Source organism: Canis lupus, chromosome 11 (genome assembly GCF_003254725.2).
Source record: "Canis lupus dingo isolate Sandy chromosome 11, ASM325472v2, whole genome shotgun sequence".
Classification (NCBI taxonomy): domain Eukaryota; kingdom Metazoa; phylum Chordata; class Mammalia; order Carnivora; family Canidae; genus Canis; species Canis lupus.
Window position 1 is genome coordinate 52080002 of NC_064253.1, and position 20125 is coordinate 52100126.

At 52.2% G+C, this 20125-nt stretch overlaps 1 protein-coding gene across 1 annotated transcript; it reads left to right on the plus strand.

The window, feature by feature from the left end:
* Positions 1 to 118: 118 nt before the first annotated feature.
* Positions 119 to 19911, plus strand: GLIPR2 (GLI pathogenesis related 2). The gene is made up of 5 exons (XM_025433134.3): positions 119 to 249; positions 9517 to 9625; positions 9956 to 10059; positions 11847 to 11924; positions 18415 to 19911. The coding sequence occupies exons 1-5, from the start codon at positions 237 to 239 to the stop codon at positions 18573 to 18575; spliced, it is 465 nt and encodes a 154-aa protein (XP_025288919.1). The 5' UTR covers positions 119 to 236; the 3' UTR covers positions 18576 to 19911.
* Positions 19912 to 20125: the final 214 nt, after the last annotated feature.

The following is a 20125-nucleotide window of genomic DNA, read 5'->3' on the forward strand; positions in this document are numbered from 1 at the left end:
GGGCGTGGGGCGCGCGGCGCCTCCTCCGGGCAGTCGGCGGGGTGGCCCCGGGCGCCGCCGCCTGCGGCTGCCGCTGCCTTATAAGGCGGGGGCCGGGCCGCGCCGGGGGCGGGGGGGGAGGGGCAGCGGCCGCCCGGCCTCCTGCTCGCGGTCCAGCGGCGCGGGGCGGGCGGGAGAGCGCGGAGAGCGCAGCGAGCGCGGCGGCGGCGGCAGCGGCGGAGCGCGCCGAGCGGGCCATGGGCAAGTCAGGTGAGCCCGCGGGGGCCGGGCCGGGCCGGGCCGGGCCGGGCCGGGGCGGGGGGCGGGGGGCGGCTCGGGGGTCGGGGCGCCGGCTGCGCGGCGGGGCCAAGCGCCGGGAGGCTCCGCGCCGGCAGTTCCCCGAGCAGCCGGGAAGCCGAGGCGGCCGTCGGGCCCCGGAGCGAGGCAGGGGAGGCGCGACCCGGGGAGGGTGCCCCTGCCGGGGAGCCGGAGGTCGCGTCCCCGAGGGTTTCCAGGCGCTGATGGGATTAGCGCTCCGCGTCCGGCCCAGGCGTGGCTTCGCTTTGTCTCCGGAGCAGAGTTAGAAATGGCAAAAGCCTCCAAACTGTGCCAGCATCTCTTGCTGCAAACCAGCGCCCGGCCAACCCTCCTCAGGACGGCTCTGGGCATCCTTGCCTTCCGTCGTTGTCCCTCCTCGCCGGAGCGCGCCCTCTGTGCCAGGCTAAGTGCCAGGCTCAGTCTGGCTCCCCCGGGTACATGCCGGCGCTCCCCCTGTACGTCTGAGCGGTCGCTGCCCACCCTCACCACCGTGGCCTTCCCGGCGACCTTTCGACAATGCGGACCTGGCCTGTCACTCCCTGACACCTTTCATCGCGTTGTCTGCAGGTGAAAGAGTAGCGCCCCGCGGGGCTCGGGCCCTCTGGGAGTCGGTCCTCAGCCCCGACCTCCCTCCGCTTGCGGCTGTTAGGAGGCCGGCACCCTGCTCCCTCCCCTGGGTCCCCTCTCCCAGTGCTCACCACCCCCACTCTGCCTCTCCCACTTCCCTGAAGTTGCAAATCCTCCCCAACCTTCTAGGCTCAACTGGAGCCTGAGAGCCAGTTCCTGATTTCCCTTTCCCCCCAGGAGGGACGCCCCACCCAGTGTCTTGTTTGCTGCAGCCCCCCCCACCCCCACCCCCGCCTCCCCGCCCCAACAGCTGGCTTGGGACACTGACCCAGACTTCCACCCTTTCCCAGACTCCTCACTGCTGGTGGCGGGGGCGTGTCTATCCCCCCACAGTTCCTGCCTCACAGGAGGCTTCAACAGAGTTCAGGAGCCCTGCTTCATGGGGAGGTTGGGGTTGTCATTCTCAGGAGGGCGAGGCTGGGCCCCTCCTTGAATCTCTTCTCCGGATCCAGACTCATGCAGTACTGGTGTTGGGAGTAAGCGGCTTTCCCTGGCCTTCATCCTGACCTGCCGTGACAGGTCTGCCTTTCTCAGCCCTGGCTCTGCTAATCACTGGCTATGTGATCTTGAACAAAGCTCTTTACTTCTCAGTGTCTCAGTTTCCCCATCTGTACAAAGGGTGGGCCATATACTCGCCAGTATGGAAAGGTGATGGAAGGAGTAGTCGGTAGTTCAAGAACAGGATGATAGGCAGGGATGGAGCAAGAGCATGGCAGACGTGAAAAAGCATTTTGACAAGTCAGCTCCTTTCTCTGTACCTTAGGAGAAAATCCACAAATTCTCTAAAGCTACATTTGTATCAGTGGTGTCTGGCTTCTTCCCTAAGAAACAGTTTTCCAGAACTTCTGATACTCTGCTGAATGCCCATTCTTCAATCGATTCATCCATCTATCCCTCCCTCCCTTCTTCCCTCTTTTCTTCCTCCCTTTCCTCTTTCCCTCGCTGCCCTCCATCCCATCTGTTAGCTGTGTGCCGGCTGCAGACCCACTGCTGTGGAGGCCATGGCCTCTGTCCTCAGCAGTATTCATTTGGATGGTGAAATGAATCATGGAGCTGATTGAGGTGGGGGTGGATAGGCTCCAGTGAGAGGGTGAGAGGTGGGAAGTGATTCAAGCCACCAGGTGAGTGCAGGTGGAGAGCGGTAGGAGATCAGAGGACAGAGAAATCTCTGTCCTCTGCAGAGTGACCATTGAACCTCCTGGAAGGTCTTGGGGATTTGGATTTTACCTTGGGACTTTGGGTGCCATTGAAACACATTGATCTGAAAGCCCAAGTCGTGCCAGGGTAGAGGGTGGATCAGATGGGGAGAGTGGAGGTGAGGGTCAGGGGAGATGACTGCAGTTACTTGGGAGGGAGATGACAGAGGTATATCTAAGGACTGCAAAGGACGAACAGATGGCTTTTGGAGATGGTAGCCAGAAGAGGACTTGGTGACTGACTTCTGGTGAACATGAGGGAAGGGCCAGCAGTGTGAGGCTGGTACAGGTTGGTGGTGACACTTTGTAGGACCAGAGATGCCCAGTCGGGCTGGTTTCAGAGGAGGAGGGCAGTGGCAGAGGTGAGTAAGGACTGATTCAGGCAGGCATCACTCCCATCCCCACCCCCACCACACATACCCAGGGACCTTCCAGAACAGTGATCCAGGCCTATCTCCCTCACAGCCTCATGCACTTTATTTGGCTCTCCAAAGACTATGAACCCCAGGACAGTGTCGGGCTCCCCTTAGAGTCCCCAAGAGAAAGTGGTCTTTCGGGGTGACCCAGGCACCATGGACCTTCAGCACAGCCCCAGCCTTGAAGTTCCAGGCCACCACCCTGGGGTTAGCTGTACCTGCAGTGCCTATGGCACTTACAGATACTTATCCACACAGGGGCTTTATGTGGTTCCAGAAAGACCAGGTAGGAAGCCAACCCCTGCCTCTGCAGGGCCTCAGTTTCCTCATCACAGCATAGGAGCCAATCTCTTTTTAATTTTTAACTTCAGATATATGTCAGAGCTGCCAGGGGTTGGGGGCATTGCTGAAAAAATACTACACAACTGACACTGCTTAAATTCCCGAAGACAGCCCAGTGCTTAGAGATTCCCAGGACCTGCTCCTAGCCCCCGTCTCCCTGCTGGGCTTCAGTCTGCAGCAGGTGTGATGGAGGCAGAGAAGAAAGGCAGTGGCCTCGGACTCCTGTAGAAGTCTCTAGTCCCTAATAATAGTGATTAGCAATTATTAAGCTCCTAGTGTGTGCCTGACTTGAAGCTAGGTATTTTAAACGTTTTTTACCAACATTGGTAATAGCACTAGCACTACAGGGCAGGGATTATGAATTTTATAAGTTTATAGAGGTTGAGTATGTTGCCCAAATTCACACATTGACCAGTAAGTGGACAAACTGGGATTTGAACCCAGGTTTCTGACTTCCCAGCTGTATGCTTTCCCCTCTACCACGTGGATCACTTGCCACCTGCTCCCCACCTGCTCCTCACCCCTGGAGGGACCTCTCCACACCCTGCATTTATCTCTAAGAATCTTAGTGTCTCTGCACCCACATCCCCTAGCACCAGAGGAGAGCAGGGCAGAAGGCCTTTAGGGACCAACTAGGCCAGCAATTTCCCAGGAAGCAGGCCTCTCACACCTCTGCTGGGGAGAGGCCAGATCATCCCCACAGCTCCATTTTCATCTGTTAATTTTATTGAAAAAAAAAAAAGAAAGAAAAAGGCAGTGGGGAGTGGTTCAAAGAAGGATTTCCTGCTTTAAAGACATTTTGAAAATCACAGATGTCATCCTTCCTTCACACAGTTGGGGAACCAGGACCCAGAGAGCCAGGGACTTGCGCAGGCCTGTGGCAGGCCTGAGGGGTCGCAGCATGGGCAGCCACTCCTCAGGCCTGAGCCAGTCCTCTCCCTACCCAGGCTCCTTCAGTCCTTTAAGGCCTCTTGTCTGCCCGCAGAGGGGCAGCCTGGGGCCAGCACTCCCCCGCATCCTTGTTCCCAGCCAGATACGGGGCAGCTCTTCACTGATCATCATTTTTGCCATCAGGAAGAGGAGGATGTGAGGTAGAAAGTGTGCAAGATTTGAGGGAAGGGTGATGGCGAGGGGAGGGACATTCTTGGATCTGACTTTCATGTGTACTCATTGTGTGGCCTTGGGCAATTCACTTGTCCAACTCAAAACCACAGTTTCCTCATCTGTAATGAGAAGGCTCCCATCCTAGTGCTCGCCCGTGGTACTCGTATGGGGGGCCTCCAATCATTTGTCCATGTTCTCACTCACTCTGAAAATGGCCCACCCAGCCCAGGGGTACAGAAAAAAGTCATCAAAGAACTGATTTAAAAAATAAATAGATAAACAAACAAACAAACAAACTGATTTAAATACTATCATCCCTGCTCTCTTTAAAATCTAGGCTTTTTGTTTTTATTTATTTATTTGAGAGAGGTGGGGCAGAGGGAGAGGGAGAAGTGGACTCCCCGCTGAGTGGGGAGCCCAACTTAGGGCTTGATCCCAAGACCCTGAGATCATGACCTGAGCCAAAGGCAGATGCTTAACCAACTGAGCCACCCAGGTGCCCCCTATAATCTAGGCTTTGACAGGGCACTTTCTCCCAAGGCCAGAGGCCAAAGGGTCTCTGCCCAATAGTGATGATATTAATTATAGTTGACATTTAGGAACTGTTCACTGTATTCCAGAACTGTTCTAAAGCACTTACATAGATCAATTCATTTAATTCTCACAACAACCCTGTCAGGTAAAAACTGTTCTTCCCCATTTTCTATGTGGCAGAAATGAGGCACAGAGTGATTAAGCAACTCGTCCAAGATCATGCAGCTAGTAAAAGGCAGAGCTGGGGTTTACCTCTCGAATTTCCTGGAACCCAGGCGGAAACAGCAGAAGCTACCCAGGCTACCCATTTGGAACTCATGCTTTGTTTTTTAAATCAACTTACACTTTTTCCTCCTAATAAACTAGCAAGACCAATCTTGCCCCAAAGATGGGACCAGGTTGCTTTCCAGCCTCTTGCCACGGGGACAGCATGGGCCTGTTCATGATTTCTACTCTGACCCCTGATGGGCCTCTTTGGTGGGGATTCTGGAGGAGACAGAGGAATGAGTCACACTGGCCCAGGGAGGCCTCTCAGAAGAGGATCAATGCTGAGGGCGGAGTCTGTCCCAGCCGACAGCCCAGAGGGAGGAAGGGCACGACCTGGGTTTTTATCTGGCAGTTAGAAGCCTGGGCCCCAAAGGAGCTTCAGGAGCCCCCATCCATCCCAGTCCAGCACCCCCTCCCCTGGTGGAGACAGCCCAGGACTCCGTCCCTCAGCCGCAGGGAGCCAGGCCCAGGCAGCTCCTTCCACCTCCCGGCAGCTTTGACCTGAAGCCCCACAGCTGTCCCCTGGAGCTGCTACTCCCAAGCCCCGGATTTGCATCTGGGTCCCCCCCCCCCCGTCCCCCCCCCACACCCCCCCACACACCCCCTCCCCCGCAGGTCTGTCATAAAGGGCTTGGCATTCAGGAGGCTTTTAAGAAAGTTCTTTTCTCCTCTTCCTTCCTCCCTCTCAGAGATTGGCAGGCCCAACCTCACCGCACTTCCTCCCCTTCCTCGATTTGGTGACACCTCTGTGTCTTCTATGTGCTTTCCTCTGTCTCCCGGGCTTCAGGAGGGGTGGTATGGGCCTAAAGACAGGGTTTCCCTCTTCGTGGGTCTACTACGCCTGGCCCACTTGTGGGAACTCAGACAGGTTACTTCTCTTCTTGAGCCTCCATTTCTTTATCGGAAAAAAAAAAAAAAAAAAGAAGGTATAGTAATGGGGGCCCCACAACAGGCAGCATTAAGCAAGTAAGATCATGCCCAGGCCCGGTTGGTCACCCGAAGAAAGGACCAAGTGAAGAAAGGACCTCCTTCGCTCTGGGCAGCCACCCTGGGCCTGTAGGAGTTCTCTGAGCCTCAGTGTACCCTCCTACAAAATAAGGACATTGTCCCTCCCCTCCCCATTGTGGAGGATGGGTGGCTTTTCTTTGACTTTTAATCTATATGTTTATCTGTGTTCTTGGGTTTTTCCTACAGAAGCGAGGTGTGCCTCTTGCTGGTGTGTTCACAGGTGATATCTTGCCTCCCTGAGGCCGAGGCCCACCCCTGAGGAGCCGCCTGGGCGGGGACTGGCCTGAGTTGGCAGGGACTCCTGGGGCCAGCAGAGGTGTGGCTCTCCTTTTCTGGTAGGCTCTCCTACCAGAAAGTCCTCCCAACCCCTTTCAGGAAACTGGCCCTGCTGGCAACAGTGACCAGCTTTGGCTTTTGGGCACCAAGCTTAGATTGGGCACAGGAACTTTCACTTTTGTTTCTTGTCACTTCCCACATCCTGGGAGTGCAGTGACCTAGTTTTTTTTAGCAGCCTTATATGTCCCTCTCTGCCAGAAGGATCGCGGGACCTACAGCACTGCTGGATCCAGTGCAACCTGAGCCCGGCACGCAGGGCTGCCTTTAAACTGGCTTCACCTCAGCTACCTACCCGCTTGCCTGATGTCCCCCTCCTCCCCATAGCCCTGGATCCACCAGCTCCCAGGTCCACCCTGGCTTTTTCTGTGCCCCCTTTGCCTCCTTCTTGCCTCCTCCAAGGAGCCTTCCCCAGTACATTGGTGGTCACTGCCCACGACTTCCCACGCTGCTCAGTCCCATGACTTCCTGTGGTGGCCCACTACGGCCTGCTGGGGACATGGGAACTGGAAGGGACATTAGCGTGGGCCTAGCCAAGCCTGTCCCTCAGATGGGGACCCTCTGCCACCTTGACTGTGTGCACTCACACCTGCCCCTGCACAGACACATACACCTGTTGTGATCCCTCCATCTCCTTAAAGAAGCTATGAACTCCTTGGAAGTCCGAGGTCATCCATTCCCTTGTCTCCTCTCACCCCACCCTGATAGGACTTTATGGGATCTCAGAAATGAAGGGACTTTAAGGTCATCTGACTGGCCTTCAGTGCCTGAATCCTTTAGAGAAGAGTCACTTGCTTGTATTCACCCAGTCTGGAGAGCTCATTACCTTGTGAAGTCACTCTTTCAATTTTTGGAAAGCTTTTTTTTTTTTTTTTAAAGATTTTATTTATTTATTCATGAGAGACACACAGAGAGAGGGGCAGAGACACAGGCAGAGGAAGAAGCAGGCTCCATGCAGGAAGCCCGACGTGGGACTCGATCCCGGGTCTCCAGGATCATGCCCTGGGCCGAAGGCAGGTGCTAAACCGCTGAGCCACCTGGGGGTCCCCCAATTTTTGGAAAACTTTGATTGAAAGATCTTTCTTAGACTAAGCCAAAATCTATCATCCTGCCCTTCCCACCCATTGCCACCAACTTTGCCCTATGGAGACCCAGAGTTCATCAGAGGCCTCTGTGTCTTCCAAAGTCCTATCTCTAGGACGAAAAGACCTAGTACTTGCAAACTTTCCTTATAAAACCCCCATTTCTAGCCCCTTCCCCACCTAGTCACTACTTCTGGACACACTTCAGATGGTCGCCACCTCCCAGACAAGGCGGGGGCCAGGCCCCAGGAAACTCTGCCCCTGGATACTGGCTCACGCAGGACAAGCAGTGCATTGCCCGCCAGCTGGTGGGTTTCTGGCTGCCACTCTACCTGCTGACTCTTTTGCATATCATCACCAAGAACCCCTCAGGTTCCCACCAGTGGCTATGGCTTATACCTGAGACAGTCTTTTTTTTTTTTTTTTTAAGATTTTATTTATTTATTCATGAGAGACACACAGAGAGAGAGAGGCAGAGACACAGGCAGAGGGAGAAGCAGGCTCCATGCAGGGAGCCTGACGTGGGACTCCATCCAAGGACTCCAGGATCACGCCCTGGGCTGAATGCAGGTGCTAAACCACTGAGCCACCCAGGGATCCCCACCTGAGACAGTCTCTAAGAACCTCTGTGACTCCGTTCCCCAAATACCACATTAACATACTAAACCCCAAATCCTTTTTATTATTGTGATAAAAACCACAGGAGCTAAAATTTACCATCTTAGAGCATACAGTTCAGTAGTGTTATGTATATTCACCTTGTCGTCCAGCAGATCTCCAGAACTTCCCATGTTGAAACTCTGAAACCCTGCCCATTAAACAGTACCTTCCCTTTTCCTCCTCCCTCCCATAAGCCTGAAATCTTTATCTTTCAGGCCAACAAGGGTTTGGCTCCTCTCTTGGCCGCAAAGACCTGAAGGGTTTGGGTGGCAGCTCTGCCTCTGTCTCGCACACACTCCCATCACCCCTACGTTCACAGTGTTTCCACCACCCCACCCCTGTTTCTGCATGTTAGCCACAACCTCCCAAATCCAGGGGTTCACTGCCCCCCACCACATTGCTATGACTGGACCTCACTAAGTGCCCTGCTGGGCCCCAGAGTCCTAACTCTTCAGGTGATTGGAGCCCTGTTGGGCATCTCAACTGCCACCTACCATGGGCATGGCCTGCAGTCACCTCACCTCTCATGGGCCACATTTAGCCCAGAGCTCTCTGAAGGGGTGCCCTGGGACTTCCTTCTCCTGCATCTCCTCACAGACCCAGTGGGATTTGATTGGAAACCCCAGGAGATATGGGGAAGCTGGCCCAGGGAAGGGAAGAAGACTGATTCCCTCCCTGTCAGTCTCTGGTTCATCTTAGCCTCAGCCTCTGGGATGCAAAGAGCAGAGGATAGGAAAGGTCACTGGTGAATGACCTGTGGTAGGGGAGGGGGTGGCACTTGGTTCACCCTACACTTTGCACCCTCACTGCCCATGGCCAAGCCTCAGGGAGAGGCCCCTGCCAGATGAGACTGGCTCAGTGTGAGGGCCCCCATGGCTCTCAATCATGACCCACCAACTCCCCTCCATTTCACAGAGCAGCACCCCCTAGATTCCTAAGGTTGGTGCTCAGTGCCCTCGCAGTCAGCCTGACTGGCTCCTGCATGGGTGACTTTGGGGCCTCAAATCAGGGGCCACCTTCCCGATCCCCCAGCCCATGGTAGGTTACTTTTCTCCAAGTTTCTCTTGACCTGTGCTCACGTGTACCTTGGCCCTGGCGCTCCCTGTTTGCCAGTATCTGTTTACTAGGCTGTCTTGCTTCTGTTTGTGAGCCCTCTGAGGGCAGGACAAGGTGGCTTTATCTCTGGACCTCTCACCCAACACAGGACCCCGCGTGGAGGAGGCGCTCAGAGAGCAGTGGAACAGATGGGTGGGTGATGGGCGGCTGGCTGCTGCTGAACAGATGATGAATGAAGAGATGGACAGATGAGGAAGGGGTGGGGAGACGGAGGGAGAGTGTGGGACGGAGGGGGTTCCATTTCAGTTCCAAACTGGGGTGACTTCTGTCCGCTGTTGACCTTGCCACTGCCCTCTTACTCTCTCCCTGCTCTAGCCTCTTTACTGTGTCCTTTCTGAGAGCACGGCCCAGTTGGGCACAGCCTCTCCCTCCTCCTCACCTCATCCCTGGGCCCAGCTGACCCCCTACCCTGCTCCCCTCCACTGCCATATTCTGAGGGTTGAGCTGGGCGTCACTCTGAAGCCTGCCATCATCCCTTTTTTTGGTGGGTCTTTTCTCTGCACTGAGACTTTCTCCATTTTGAAATGATTACAGCTTCCAAGCAGTTTAATAACGAGGTCCTGAAGGCCCACAACGAGTACCGGCAGAAGCATGGCGTCCCCCCACTGAAGCTCTGCAAGAAGCTCAACCGGGAGGCTCAGCAGTGAGTCCCCCAGAGCCCCGGGGTGACTCTGGCCCTTCGTGGGGCTGTTGCTGCAGTCCTGGAGGGGCACTGGGGTAGCTAGAAGGGTGTGGGTTTGGGGGCGCAGAGACAGCCGGGCTTGAATAACCCTTGTGCCACTTCCCACCCTGAGCCTCGGTTTGCTCCTCTGTAAAAGGGGGCTGTTGTGGGGGCTCAGAAGAGATCTGGCGTGACGCTCGTGGTTCCCACACCAGCCCGGGGCAGGGAAGGAGCTCAGGCCGGCAGTTGAGGGCTCGTACTCTGGGGCTCCCCGGGCCGGCCCTCGCTGAGGCAGCGCATGGACTCCGGCAGGTATTCAGAGGCCCTGGCCAGCACGAGGATCCTCAAGCACAGCCCGGAGTCCAGTCGTGGCCAATGCGGAGAGAACCTGGCATGGGCCTCCTACGATCAGACAGGTAGGTCGCTTTCTCAGCCCCCTCCCCTCGGCCGAGCCAGGCCCGGGGCATCTTCCATTCTGGCCCCGCTGGCCCCAGCACCCTCCTCAGTGCAGCTTTAGTGCGTAGGCCCAGGAAGGGAAAGAACCCCGGAGCTCTCTGTGTGTGCTCCCCGGGGCTGGCGGCAGTTCGCCACAGTGTCCCCGATGGCTGGCTCAGGGCCAGGCCTGCGCTGGGTGCCAGGGACACAGAGATGAGTCAGATTGCCCGGCCCTCCCCTTTCGAAGAGCTCCCAGCTGAGGAGTGGGGGCGGGGGAGACACATCATTTCTGGTTCCCTTTCTGTGCAGTTTCAGTCTGATCCTGGGGCCTCTGGAGTATGGCCAGCTACGGTTTTCCTTTCTTCACATTTTGCTTTCTTTTTTAAAAGTGTGGGTGTATTAACTTATCATCAGAAAAATGCAATTGAGTTTTTTCCGTGTTCGAAAAAAAGAAAGTGAGAGACCATCAATCCCTCCATCCAAGGTCGCAGCCTAGAGTGGTGATCCCGCCACACTGACCAAACATTCTTGAGCTTCCTGGCTCTGGCCGTGCTGTCGTGGCTTTTTAGGAAAAAAGCTGGAGAGAGCTACTTTGCCCTCTGAAGTCTTCTCCAGACCCCAGCGGGAGGATGACTATTCCCTCCCTGCTGGGCCTGACATTCCTGGGGGTTCCCTGGGGAGTGCCTGCAGGCCTGCAGGAGGGGTGTGCCGGCGTGCGCATGCTCCTGAGGAAGGGGGGGAACCCCCACCCCCGCCTGCGGCCTCCTTTCCCTGCCACGCTTGGGCCTGGGGGAAGCAGGCTCCCTGCAGGGGTGGGAACAGGGGGAGCAGGTTCCCTGCAGGGGTGGGAACAGGCAGGCAGTGGCAGTGATGGGCCCCAGCCTCGCATTGGCTCCCTCTGTGGAGCCCTGGGCCAGTCGCCACCCTCTGTGGCCCCGGTTTCCCCCACCTCTGTCCCCGCAGGCTCTTTATCCCCCGGGCTGCACATTGGGATCTTTTGCAGCGCTTTTACAAAAGACCAAGGCCTGGGACCCTCCTCCAGAACACTGATAGGTCTGTGGCAGGCCCCAGGCCTCAGCCACGTTTCAGTGCTCCCCAGGTGAGGCCCACAGCGGGAAGCAACAGCTTGCAGGAATTTGTTAGAAATGCAGACTTGGACCTGGGAAGTCAGAATCTGAATTTTAACCTGCACCCCAGGTGATTTATGTACATATCAAAGTTAAGAGCAAGACTTCCTGCTGTGGCCTTAAGGTCCACAGCTCCCAGGGAAGTGCTGTGGGTTTTCTCCTAGCAGCACTAGCTGGGCCTGCGGATGTTCCCAGTGGGGACCCCTCTGCCTGCCGTGGAGACCCTGGCCCACCAGCCCGATTGCCTTTCCTCCTGTGGATGTTTCAGGAGATAGACTCGGGGTGGGATGAGGGCGGAGTCTCTGGAATACCCAGAGCATCATTAGAAGCTCTTGGAGAACATTGCATTCAACCCGTGTACAGAGGCCCAAGAAGGGAAGGCCTTGCCCAGGATTACAGAGCAAGTTAGTGGCAGGGCAGGTGCCCCAACCCCAGCCCGGGTCCCTTCCTGATCCCCAACAAGACTCTCTCTTCAGCCTGGATACGCTCCTGGGCAGGAGATCCTGTTTCAGCTCGCTGGTGCTTTACCAGCCATCTAACTGTAGGGTGGGTGGTTTAGGGTTAATGGGAGAAGGCGGAAGGAGTAGTGAGTGGGTTGCTGATTTTGCTGCTGAGATTGAAACACTGTCTTTTCCATACAGGAAAGGAGGTGGCTGATAGATGGTACAGTGAAATCAAGAACTACAACTTCCAGCAGCCTGGCTTCACCTCTGGGACTGGTGAGTGATGGGGTCACCCAAGTGGCCTGGGCCTGGCCACGGCTGCAGTTTGGGTGTCTGACTTTGGAAAGGAACTAACCCTCTGAAAATTCCCTCCTGTTTTGCCTCTTCTGTATTTCTGTGGTTTCGATTTTGCCCAAAGGGCAATGCTCTCTTTCCCCATCACTTCACACACACATACACACACGCAAGCACGCATGCGTGCACACACGCTTCTCCATCTGAGAAACCCCTGAGCCATGGATTCCTTCCCCACCAGCTCCAAGTTCTCCAGGTGACTGGTGCGTGTCGCAAGGAGGCTGTAGACTTTAAAAGTTCCGGAATGCCTCCTCCCAGAAGCAGTGCTATAACCGGTCATCCTACTGCCCGTCTTGTTCCCCTCCAGTCCAGCCTGCTCCAGCAGCCAGAAGGTTCTAAGGCCTCTCTTCAGGAAAAGGGCCACACTGCTCACTCTCTCCTCCTGGTCCTAACTCCCTCCTCACTCCTACCCCTGCCTCCTTCCAAAGTGCTCCCCACTCGACAGCCTCCCAGGCATCCCCCCCTTCACCTTTTCTCTCCAGCTTGGAATGCAGACCCCCTGGATCTGCTCTCAGCTCCAGCCCTATTAGTTGCGTGAACTTGGGTTGACTTGCTGTCCCAGAGGGAGAGGGACAGCGCGGTAGGGGACCGTCTGAGAGCTAGTGTGCGCCCACCCAGCTTTTCTGTGAGGCTTCCAGGGTGAGGGGTAACCGAGGGCTGCGCTCCCTCCGGGCCCTCAGCGGCTTCCTCACCGCCGACTCAGAGCGTGGCCGCCCGGGATGGGTTACAAGGCCTGGGAGTTCCTCTGAGGGAAAACCGAAAAGGGGATTCTCTCTGCCCGCGCCCAGCCCTCGACCCTACCCCTCCCACCCGTGGGTGGAGCCACTGTGGCCTCTCACCCTCTGGAGTCTTCTTCCAAAGCAGGAAATGACACGTTCTGTTCTCTTCTCGGTGCCAGTCACCGTTTCCTGTGGTTTACTGCTCACCCCTTTGGGGCAGGGGTTCTTGCATCAGTGTGGGCAGGACGGTAGGGCAGAGGTGCAGCAGCTGCTGGGGCCATTTCTCCTCTGAGCAACCAGGGCCGGGCTTAAGGAAGCTGCTCTCAGGGCCCTAAGTGGGAATTGATGGTTCTGTGGCAATTAAATTCGAGGACTGAGGGAGGGAACAGTAACAACCTCCTCGTGGTGATTAAGGATGTGTACACAGAACCTGTCTTCTTTTTCATAAAGTTCAGTGCCCAGAAGACATTTTATTTCATAGCATCTGGATTTGCTTTTCCCATGAGCAAGACTCACGAGCAATTGGACATGTGTCAGAGCAAGTTATTAGCGTTGCTCATGTGTGCGTGCCACTCGACAATTACAAAGTGCCTCCGCGTTCACGGCCACGTAAGCCTCACAACACCATTTGTAGGTGGGGCTTTGCTCTACCCATTTTGCAGAGGAGGAAACTGAGGTCCAGAGAGAAGAGACTTCTTTTAGATCTCCTATTCTCAATCGAATACTTTTTCCATGGCTCCTGCCCCAAGGTGGGAATCTCACAAGTGTCCGAGCTGGGAATGGGCTTTCCATGATCACTGACCACCAACCCGTTGCCCCAGATCTCTCACCCCTAAAGAGGAAAACCCCCTCAGAGCAACTAGCCCCTAGGCTGTCCCAAGTGTCAGGAGGCAGTGCCTGGGGACAGACAGAGCCTGATCCTAAAATAAGAGCACAGCTTTGAGTGGTGCTATTCTCAGAGATTGTAAGACACTTAAAGATCCTCAGACCCATTCCCCATGCCTCAACCTCCCCCAGAGCTGCTTCTCGCTGCACCGTTGTGTGGAGATTCCTTGACCTGAGTCCATGTTGTAGGGAAAGAGCCTTTGAAATATCCTGTAATCTCTCCCCACCCACACTGGGTCAGCATCTTGTGATGAAGGGCCCAGTTCTGTGCTATGTGCTGAGCGGAGAGAAGCAGTTTCTTGCAATTCCTTTGATATACTCTTTTTTAATGAGTAGGTTGGTTTGTTTACTTATTCTGAGTAAATAACACTTTTACATGACATGAAATCTGCAAATTGTATAAGGTAAAAAGTCTTCCTTCCATTCCTGGTCTCTAGCACTTTCTCTTCCGACCACTGATACCCGTTCTTATGTACCATTCTAGAGTTGTCCTAATCTTATACCAGCATTATGTTCTCTTTTCCCCTTCTTTATACCCTAGTGTATGATCTATTTTGCACTTGCTTTCTTCACACAGCAGATTGTTAGAGATTGTTCCATATTAATACAAAAAGAGCTTTGTCATTCTTACTGTTGCACATTATCATCCTCTTGCAAGAATACACTGTAACTTATTTTTGTTTTTTGTAACTTATTTAATGTGTTTTTCAACTGTACATTCTAGAAGTTTGGGTCCATCACAGTAAAGAAGATGTGATCCCTTAGGGCAAAAAAAAGGAAGAAGAATCGGTTAGTGATTTAGTTAGAAACCACTGCGTAGCTGATGGTTGCTAAGGAAGTCGTGTCCTTTAGCTCATCTCTAAATACCCATACTTAATTATCTCTGTGGACGGAAACCTCCCTGGCCAGAGGGAAAATCACTTAGTCTCATCTGTTTGGAAAAGGCTTCCACAGGCATGCATGCTGCCGATGTTCACGTTGTGTTTGTGATCGTTTTCTTAGCAACCAGTGGATAAATGGCAGTTCTTCCTTGTCTGGGCAACAGAGAGAGTGGGCGGACAATAGCCAAAGCATGGGGTTCTCTTGAGAGAAAAGGCTTGTGTGAAAAAGGGCTTGAGCCTGAGTGAAAAGAGAGGCTGTGGAAGTGGTGACACCTGGCAAAGCAGCTGAAAGCCTGGAGCTGGGACACGAAGGTAGGAGGACCAAGGGTGAATCGGCAAGAAGTGTTTCTCTTCTATTTTGAGGTGAACAGCAGAGTTTATGGGCAGTGGTTAATACAAGCTGCAGGATAAGTGATATAAAGAAGCATAATTGAAAAAAAAAAATTAAAAAAAAAAAAGAAGCATAATTGTACCTGGGGTTTGTTTTCCTTTGGTTCTTGCTTTGGTTTTATCACAGCAACTCTACTGATGAGTGTTTATGTCTTGTTATTATTGTAAATGATTTGGTAACTTCAAATCTTCTATGGCTATAGATAAATACAGTATTGCCTAAATTTAAAACTTCTGAAAATGGAGTTCATCTGTAGGGCAAAATACACAACTTGATCAATGAATGTTTATTCAGTCCTTACCATATGTGAGACGCAATGGAGGATATATCACCTGAAGGGTTGCGAGAGTGTGGATACCAGCCTTTCTTTCCTTCTTTCTTTCTTTCATTTCATGGTAAAGCATATTTACCATAAAATTAACCATTTAAACGGACACAGTTGAGTGAGATTAATTACATTCACAATGTTGTACAATCATGGCCCTGTCCATTTCCAGAATTTTTCAGTCATCTCAAATTGAACCCATTAAACAATCATTCCTGTCCCTCCTTCCCCACCTCCCCATCCCTACGCTCTGGTGACCACTATTCTACTTCCTGTGTCTATGAGTTGGGTGATTCTAGGTGTCCAATGTAAGTGGAGTCATATATTTGTCCTTTTGTCTAGCTTGTTTCACTTAGCATAATGTCCTCAAGGTTCATCCTCAAGGTAGAATGTATCGAATTTCATTCCTGTTTAAGGCTGAATAATGTTTTACTATATGTGTATGTATAACATTTTGTTTATCCATTCATCCATTGGTGGACATTTTGGCTTTTTTTTCACCTTTTGGCTATTGTAAATAACGCTGCTGTAAACATTGGTGTACAAATATCTGAGTCCCTGCTTTCAGTTCTTTTGAGTTTATACCTGGATGTGGAATTACTGGATGAGATGGTAATTCTCTATTTTATTTTTTAAGGAACCACCATACTGTCTTTCACAGTAGTTGTGCCATTTCACATTCTCCCCCAGAAATGCACATCCTCACCAATACTTATTTTCTTCTTTAAAAAAAAAAAAAAAATCCACCCAAATGGGTGTAAAATGGTTACCCTCTTTCTTTCTTACCCTATGGGAAACTTAGCCACTCTGATCACAATTATCCTCCTTTCCTCTGTCTCTTCCATTCTTCATCAGATATTTATTGAGTATCTACTATCTGCCAAGCTCAGTGTTAAACACTGGGGATATTGTGGTCAATAAAGACAGGTGAGGGGGCACCTGGGGGGCTCAGTCAGTTAAGAGGCTGCCTTGAGCTCCAGTCCTGATCTCAGAGTCCTGAGATTGAGCCCTGTTAGCCTCTCTGCTCAGTGAGGAGTCTGCTTCTCCCTCTCTCTCTCTCTGTGCTCTCTCTCTCTCTCTCACTCTCTCTTTCTCTCAAGTAAATAAATAAAATCTGTAAAAAAAACAATTATAAAATAAAATAAGACGGGTGTGGTGCCTACCCTCAAGGAGGAAATGTAATCTCTCCGGTGTTGCTTTAGCAAATGAATGCCATTCTGCTATGGAAGTCAATATTGACCTGTCAAAAGATCTCTGTAAGTCCTAACCAGTAAAGGTGGGAAGGATAAGCTCCCAACCTCTACTCCTTGGAGACAGAAGGAGTCATTCTGTCATTGAGCAAACATTACGGCAACTCTTGACCCCAAAGTAGAAGGGGAGTTGGAAACCAAGCTATATTAAATCTTGAAGGAAGCAGTGAGTGAGGGTCAGGCAGCCTGAGCAGTGGGACACTGATGCTGAGAACCTTAGTGAACCACAGAAGCGTCCGGAGGGTCAGGCAGTAGCTTGAGAAGAGCTGTTTGGCTCAGAGCAGAGGGAATTGGAGAGGGCTCGAACTTGTCAAGGTTCAAAGAGCACAAAATGTAGAAGGCCTGTGCTTCAGTAAGGGGAGAACCCAAGTCCAAGATGGTGCCTCCATGTGCCTTTTCATTCATTCACACATTCATTCAACAAAGGTTTATTTTACACTTTTCATGTGGAGTCGGCCAGGCTTTGCCAGGGTACTGAGTACATACACTTTGGTGAATAAAACAGTTTGATTCCTGCCCCTGTGAGTCTCATAGCCTAGTGAATGAAGGAACCAAGCAAATGAGCAAGAAACCAAACACACATAACATTGCAAATGGTAAGAATGCCTGTGGGAAAAAACAGGGTGAGATAAGATGATCTTGGGAGGGAGGTGTTCAGGAAATAAGTGATTATGAAAAGCTTCTTTGCACAAGTGACATTCAGTCTGAAGCCTAAGGGATCAGAAGATGTTAGTCATTGGGAGAGCGTTCCACACACTGGCCAATGTGTACAAGTGTTCCATGGTGGGAAATAACCTGACGTATTCAAGGATGGAAAAGAGGCCATTGGGACAAAGCGTTCACTTTCATTCTAGATGCAATTGGAAGCAATTAAAGGATTTGTAAGTGGGCTAGTAAACAGCTATGACTTATGTCTAAAAATGATTACTCTGGCTCCTTTAGAGGAAGTGAATTGGGGGAGGCAAAGGTGGACACTGGAAAACCAGTGAAGGGCTATTCCAGTGGCCCACGTGAGAAACTTTATGGTTGGGACCCAAGTTTGGGGAGTGGATGGACTTAAGACATATTTTAGAGTTAGAGTCTTCAGAATTGAATGATGGGTTGTCCAGGGGGAAATGAGGAAGAAATGAGGAATACAGACCAACCCTAGGGTTGTGTGCAGAGAGGCCATTAAAGGAAGTGGAAGCTAGGAAGAGGAATAAGTCTAGGGGAACCAAAATCAAGAGTGAGGTTTGGATAGGTTAACATTTGAGATGCCTTTGAGCCATCCAAGTGGAAATGTCAAGTTACGTAGTTGTATCTGGAACACAGAGGAGACATCTGGACCAGGGAAATAAATTTGGGAGCCAGGTATAAATGAAATTGCCTAAAGAATGCAGCAAGTAAAGAAAAGCAAGCCCAGGACTGAGCCTTGGATAGTGCAAGGGCCCTCCAACATTTACCAGCAAAATGGAAGAGGAGGAAGAGGCCAAAAGGAGGGCAGCATCATGGAAACCAAAAGGGGAGGGAGTACCTCACAAAGGGGAGGAATTGGCTCTATTAAATGTTCCTGAGATGTCAAGTAAGAGAGAGACAAAAAGTGATCTTTGGATCACATGGAGATCATCGGTGACCCTTGAAGAATACAGTCAGGGGAGGGAGGGAGACAGGTGCGGGGAGGGTGGCATCCTAACTCTTGGGGTCACTCGGCTTGGCTGTGATCTCCAGGAGACCATGAAACCTTTGGGCACTAGCAAATGGTGAGGTGAGGAGCATCTGTGTGGCTGACTGAGAGGACCTGATGCCTCTGCAAGTCAGGCAGGCAGAGCGTTCTCGGTCTCCTTCCTCTGACCAGTGTGTGTGAAGATCAAACTTCCGAAGCCTGACAAGACGGTGCAGGAGTTCGGGAATCCTTTGAACCATCCTTCTCCAGATCCTGCTAACTATCCCATTTCCCTCCCCCCCTGCCTGTGCTCCTCCAGGACACTTCACAGCCATGGTGTGGAAAAACACGAAGAAGATGGGAGTGGGGAAGGCATCTGCCAGCGACGGGTCTTCCTTCGTGGTGGCCCGATACTTCCCAGCCGGGAATGTCGTCAACCAGGGCTTCTTTGAAGAAAATGTCCTGCCTCCAAAGAAGTAATTCATTAAATGTAATGGGAAAGTGGTGACTTGACATGGATACGAAGTGCCTAGAACAACAAAAACTCAGCTGTGTGTCTGTCCCTGTGGGTGTATGTGTTTGTGTGTGTGATGCATGTGAGTGTCTCTTGATGCACACACACTTGGATATGCAACTCTGTATGAACTTACGCCTCTCAAAGGAATTAGCATATGAAGCCTTTACCCTGTTGGTTACCTAAACCATAATTATTTGGACTTAGGGGGGAAAGAATCAGTTTTAAAACTTTTTTTTTTTTTTAAAGCAAACTTCTTTTGTACATTTCTTATAATATTCATCCGTGGTCTTTTTCTATTCCAAATGTTTGTGATGCTTAGAGGTGAAGTTCATTTTATGTGATCTTCATGGACTGTAATCTACTTTTGGTAGATATTTAAGAATATTAAACTCTCATCTAAATGTAACGTAAAACAGCTTTAAACACGTAAATATAAAGCAGCTTCCATTGGAAACAGGGGACAGGCAGGAACTCCATTGCACAGAATTATTGAGATTTCTCAGTAGTAAGACATGATGTCATCTGCATGCCTCCTGGAATTCTCTAATGGAAATGCCAAAGAACAAATGGAGAGAAAAGTCTCACTTCCTTGCATTTTCTACCTTTAAATAGCAATGTACCACTACTACCACCATCCTCGCTTCCCTCCCACCTTCTTAAAATCCTCTGGCATGTCAGAGCGCAGCGTGTGCCTCCTGGTCTCTGGGGCCACCGGTCAGGCCTGGACGTCACCCCTCCCCCCACCTCCACTAGTGGCCCAGGGCCTGTTCTGGGAGAAAGCCCCTCACACTGCCTGGGCTCTTGGCCAAGCGGCCAAACAGATGAAGTCAGTGAGTGTGGGGGTGAGTGTGAGCTCACCAGGGCCCCCAGAGGAAGCCCTCGGGCCTCTTCCCTCCCCTCGCACCAGGGCGGGAGCCCAGGCCTGTTGCCGGCAGCTGTGCTTGCAGCTGTGCTGTTGCTCCCTCCAGGAATGTGGGACAGGCCCAAATGTTCCAGGGAGATATCCCATGTGGGTGGGGGCTTAGCGTCGCCAATTTGGTTCTATGTTTGGCCTCCAACTATACAAAGTTCCCCCTGAATAACGATTGCACAGGGTCCATGTGGGAGGAACCCCAGTGCCAAGCTGGGTGTCCTGAAAGCCCGGCCCCTCCAAGTGTTAAGACAGCAAGGGGGGGAGTTAGGAGGCTGCCACCTCGGGAGACGTGCTTCTGTGCTGCACTGTGAACACAGCCTCGTGCTGTGCCCTTCTTCTCACCCAGGGATACTAAGACAACAATAAAATCTTTTTCTTTTGTGTAATATCTTCCATGTCATTCATGCCCGGTTTTTAATCGGTGACCAAGATAATCATAACCCTCAGTTCCTGTCTTAGGTAACTCAAGCCTCTGAGTACTTCCAACCTCTCCCCCATATTTTGTGTCCCTTTGGCAGCTGTGTTTTGATCCATGTGACCTACCCTTGCACGGCCAATTGGACTAAAGTGGACATGTGAGCCAAGAGCAGCCAATCCCTG

What these genes read in the sequence shown, in the direction of transcription:
- GLIPR2 (XM_025433134.3), top strand. An exon ending in CTCAACCGGGAGGCTCAGCA is followed by an intron (nt 9,626 to 9,955) that starts GTGAGTCCCCCA and finishes GGACTCCGGCAG; the next exon opens with GTATTCAGAGGCCCTGGCCA. An exon ending in GGCCTCCTACGATCAGACAG is followed by an intron (nt 10,060 to 11,846) that starts GTAGGTCGCTTT and finishes TTTTCCATACAG; the next exon opens with GAAAGGAGGTGGCTGATAGA.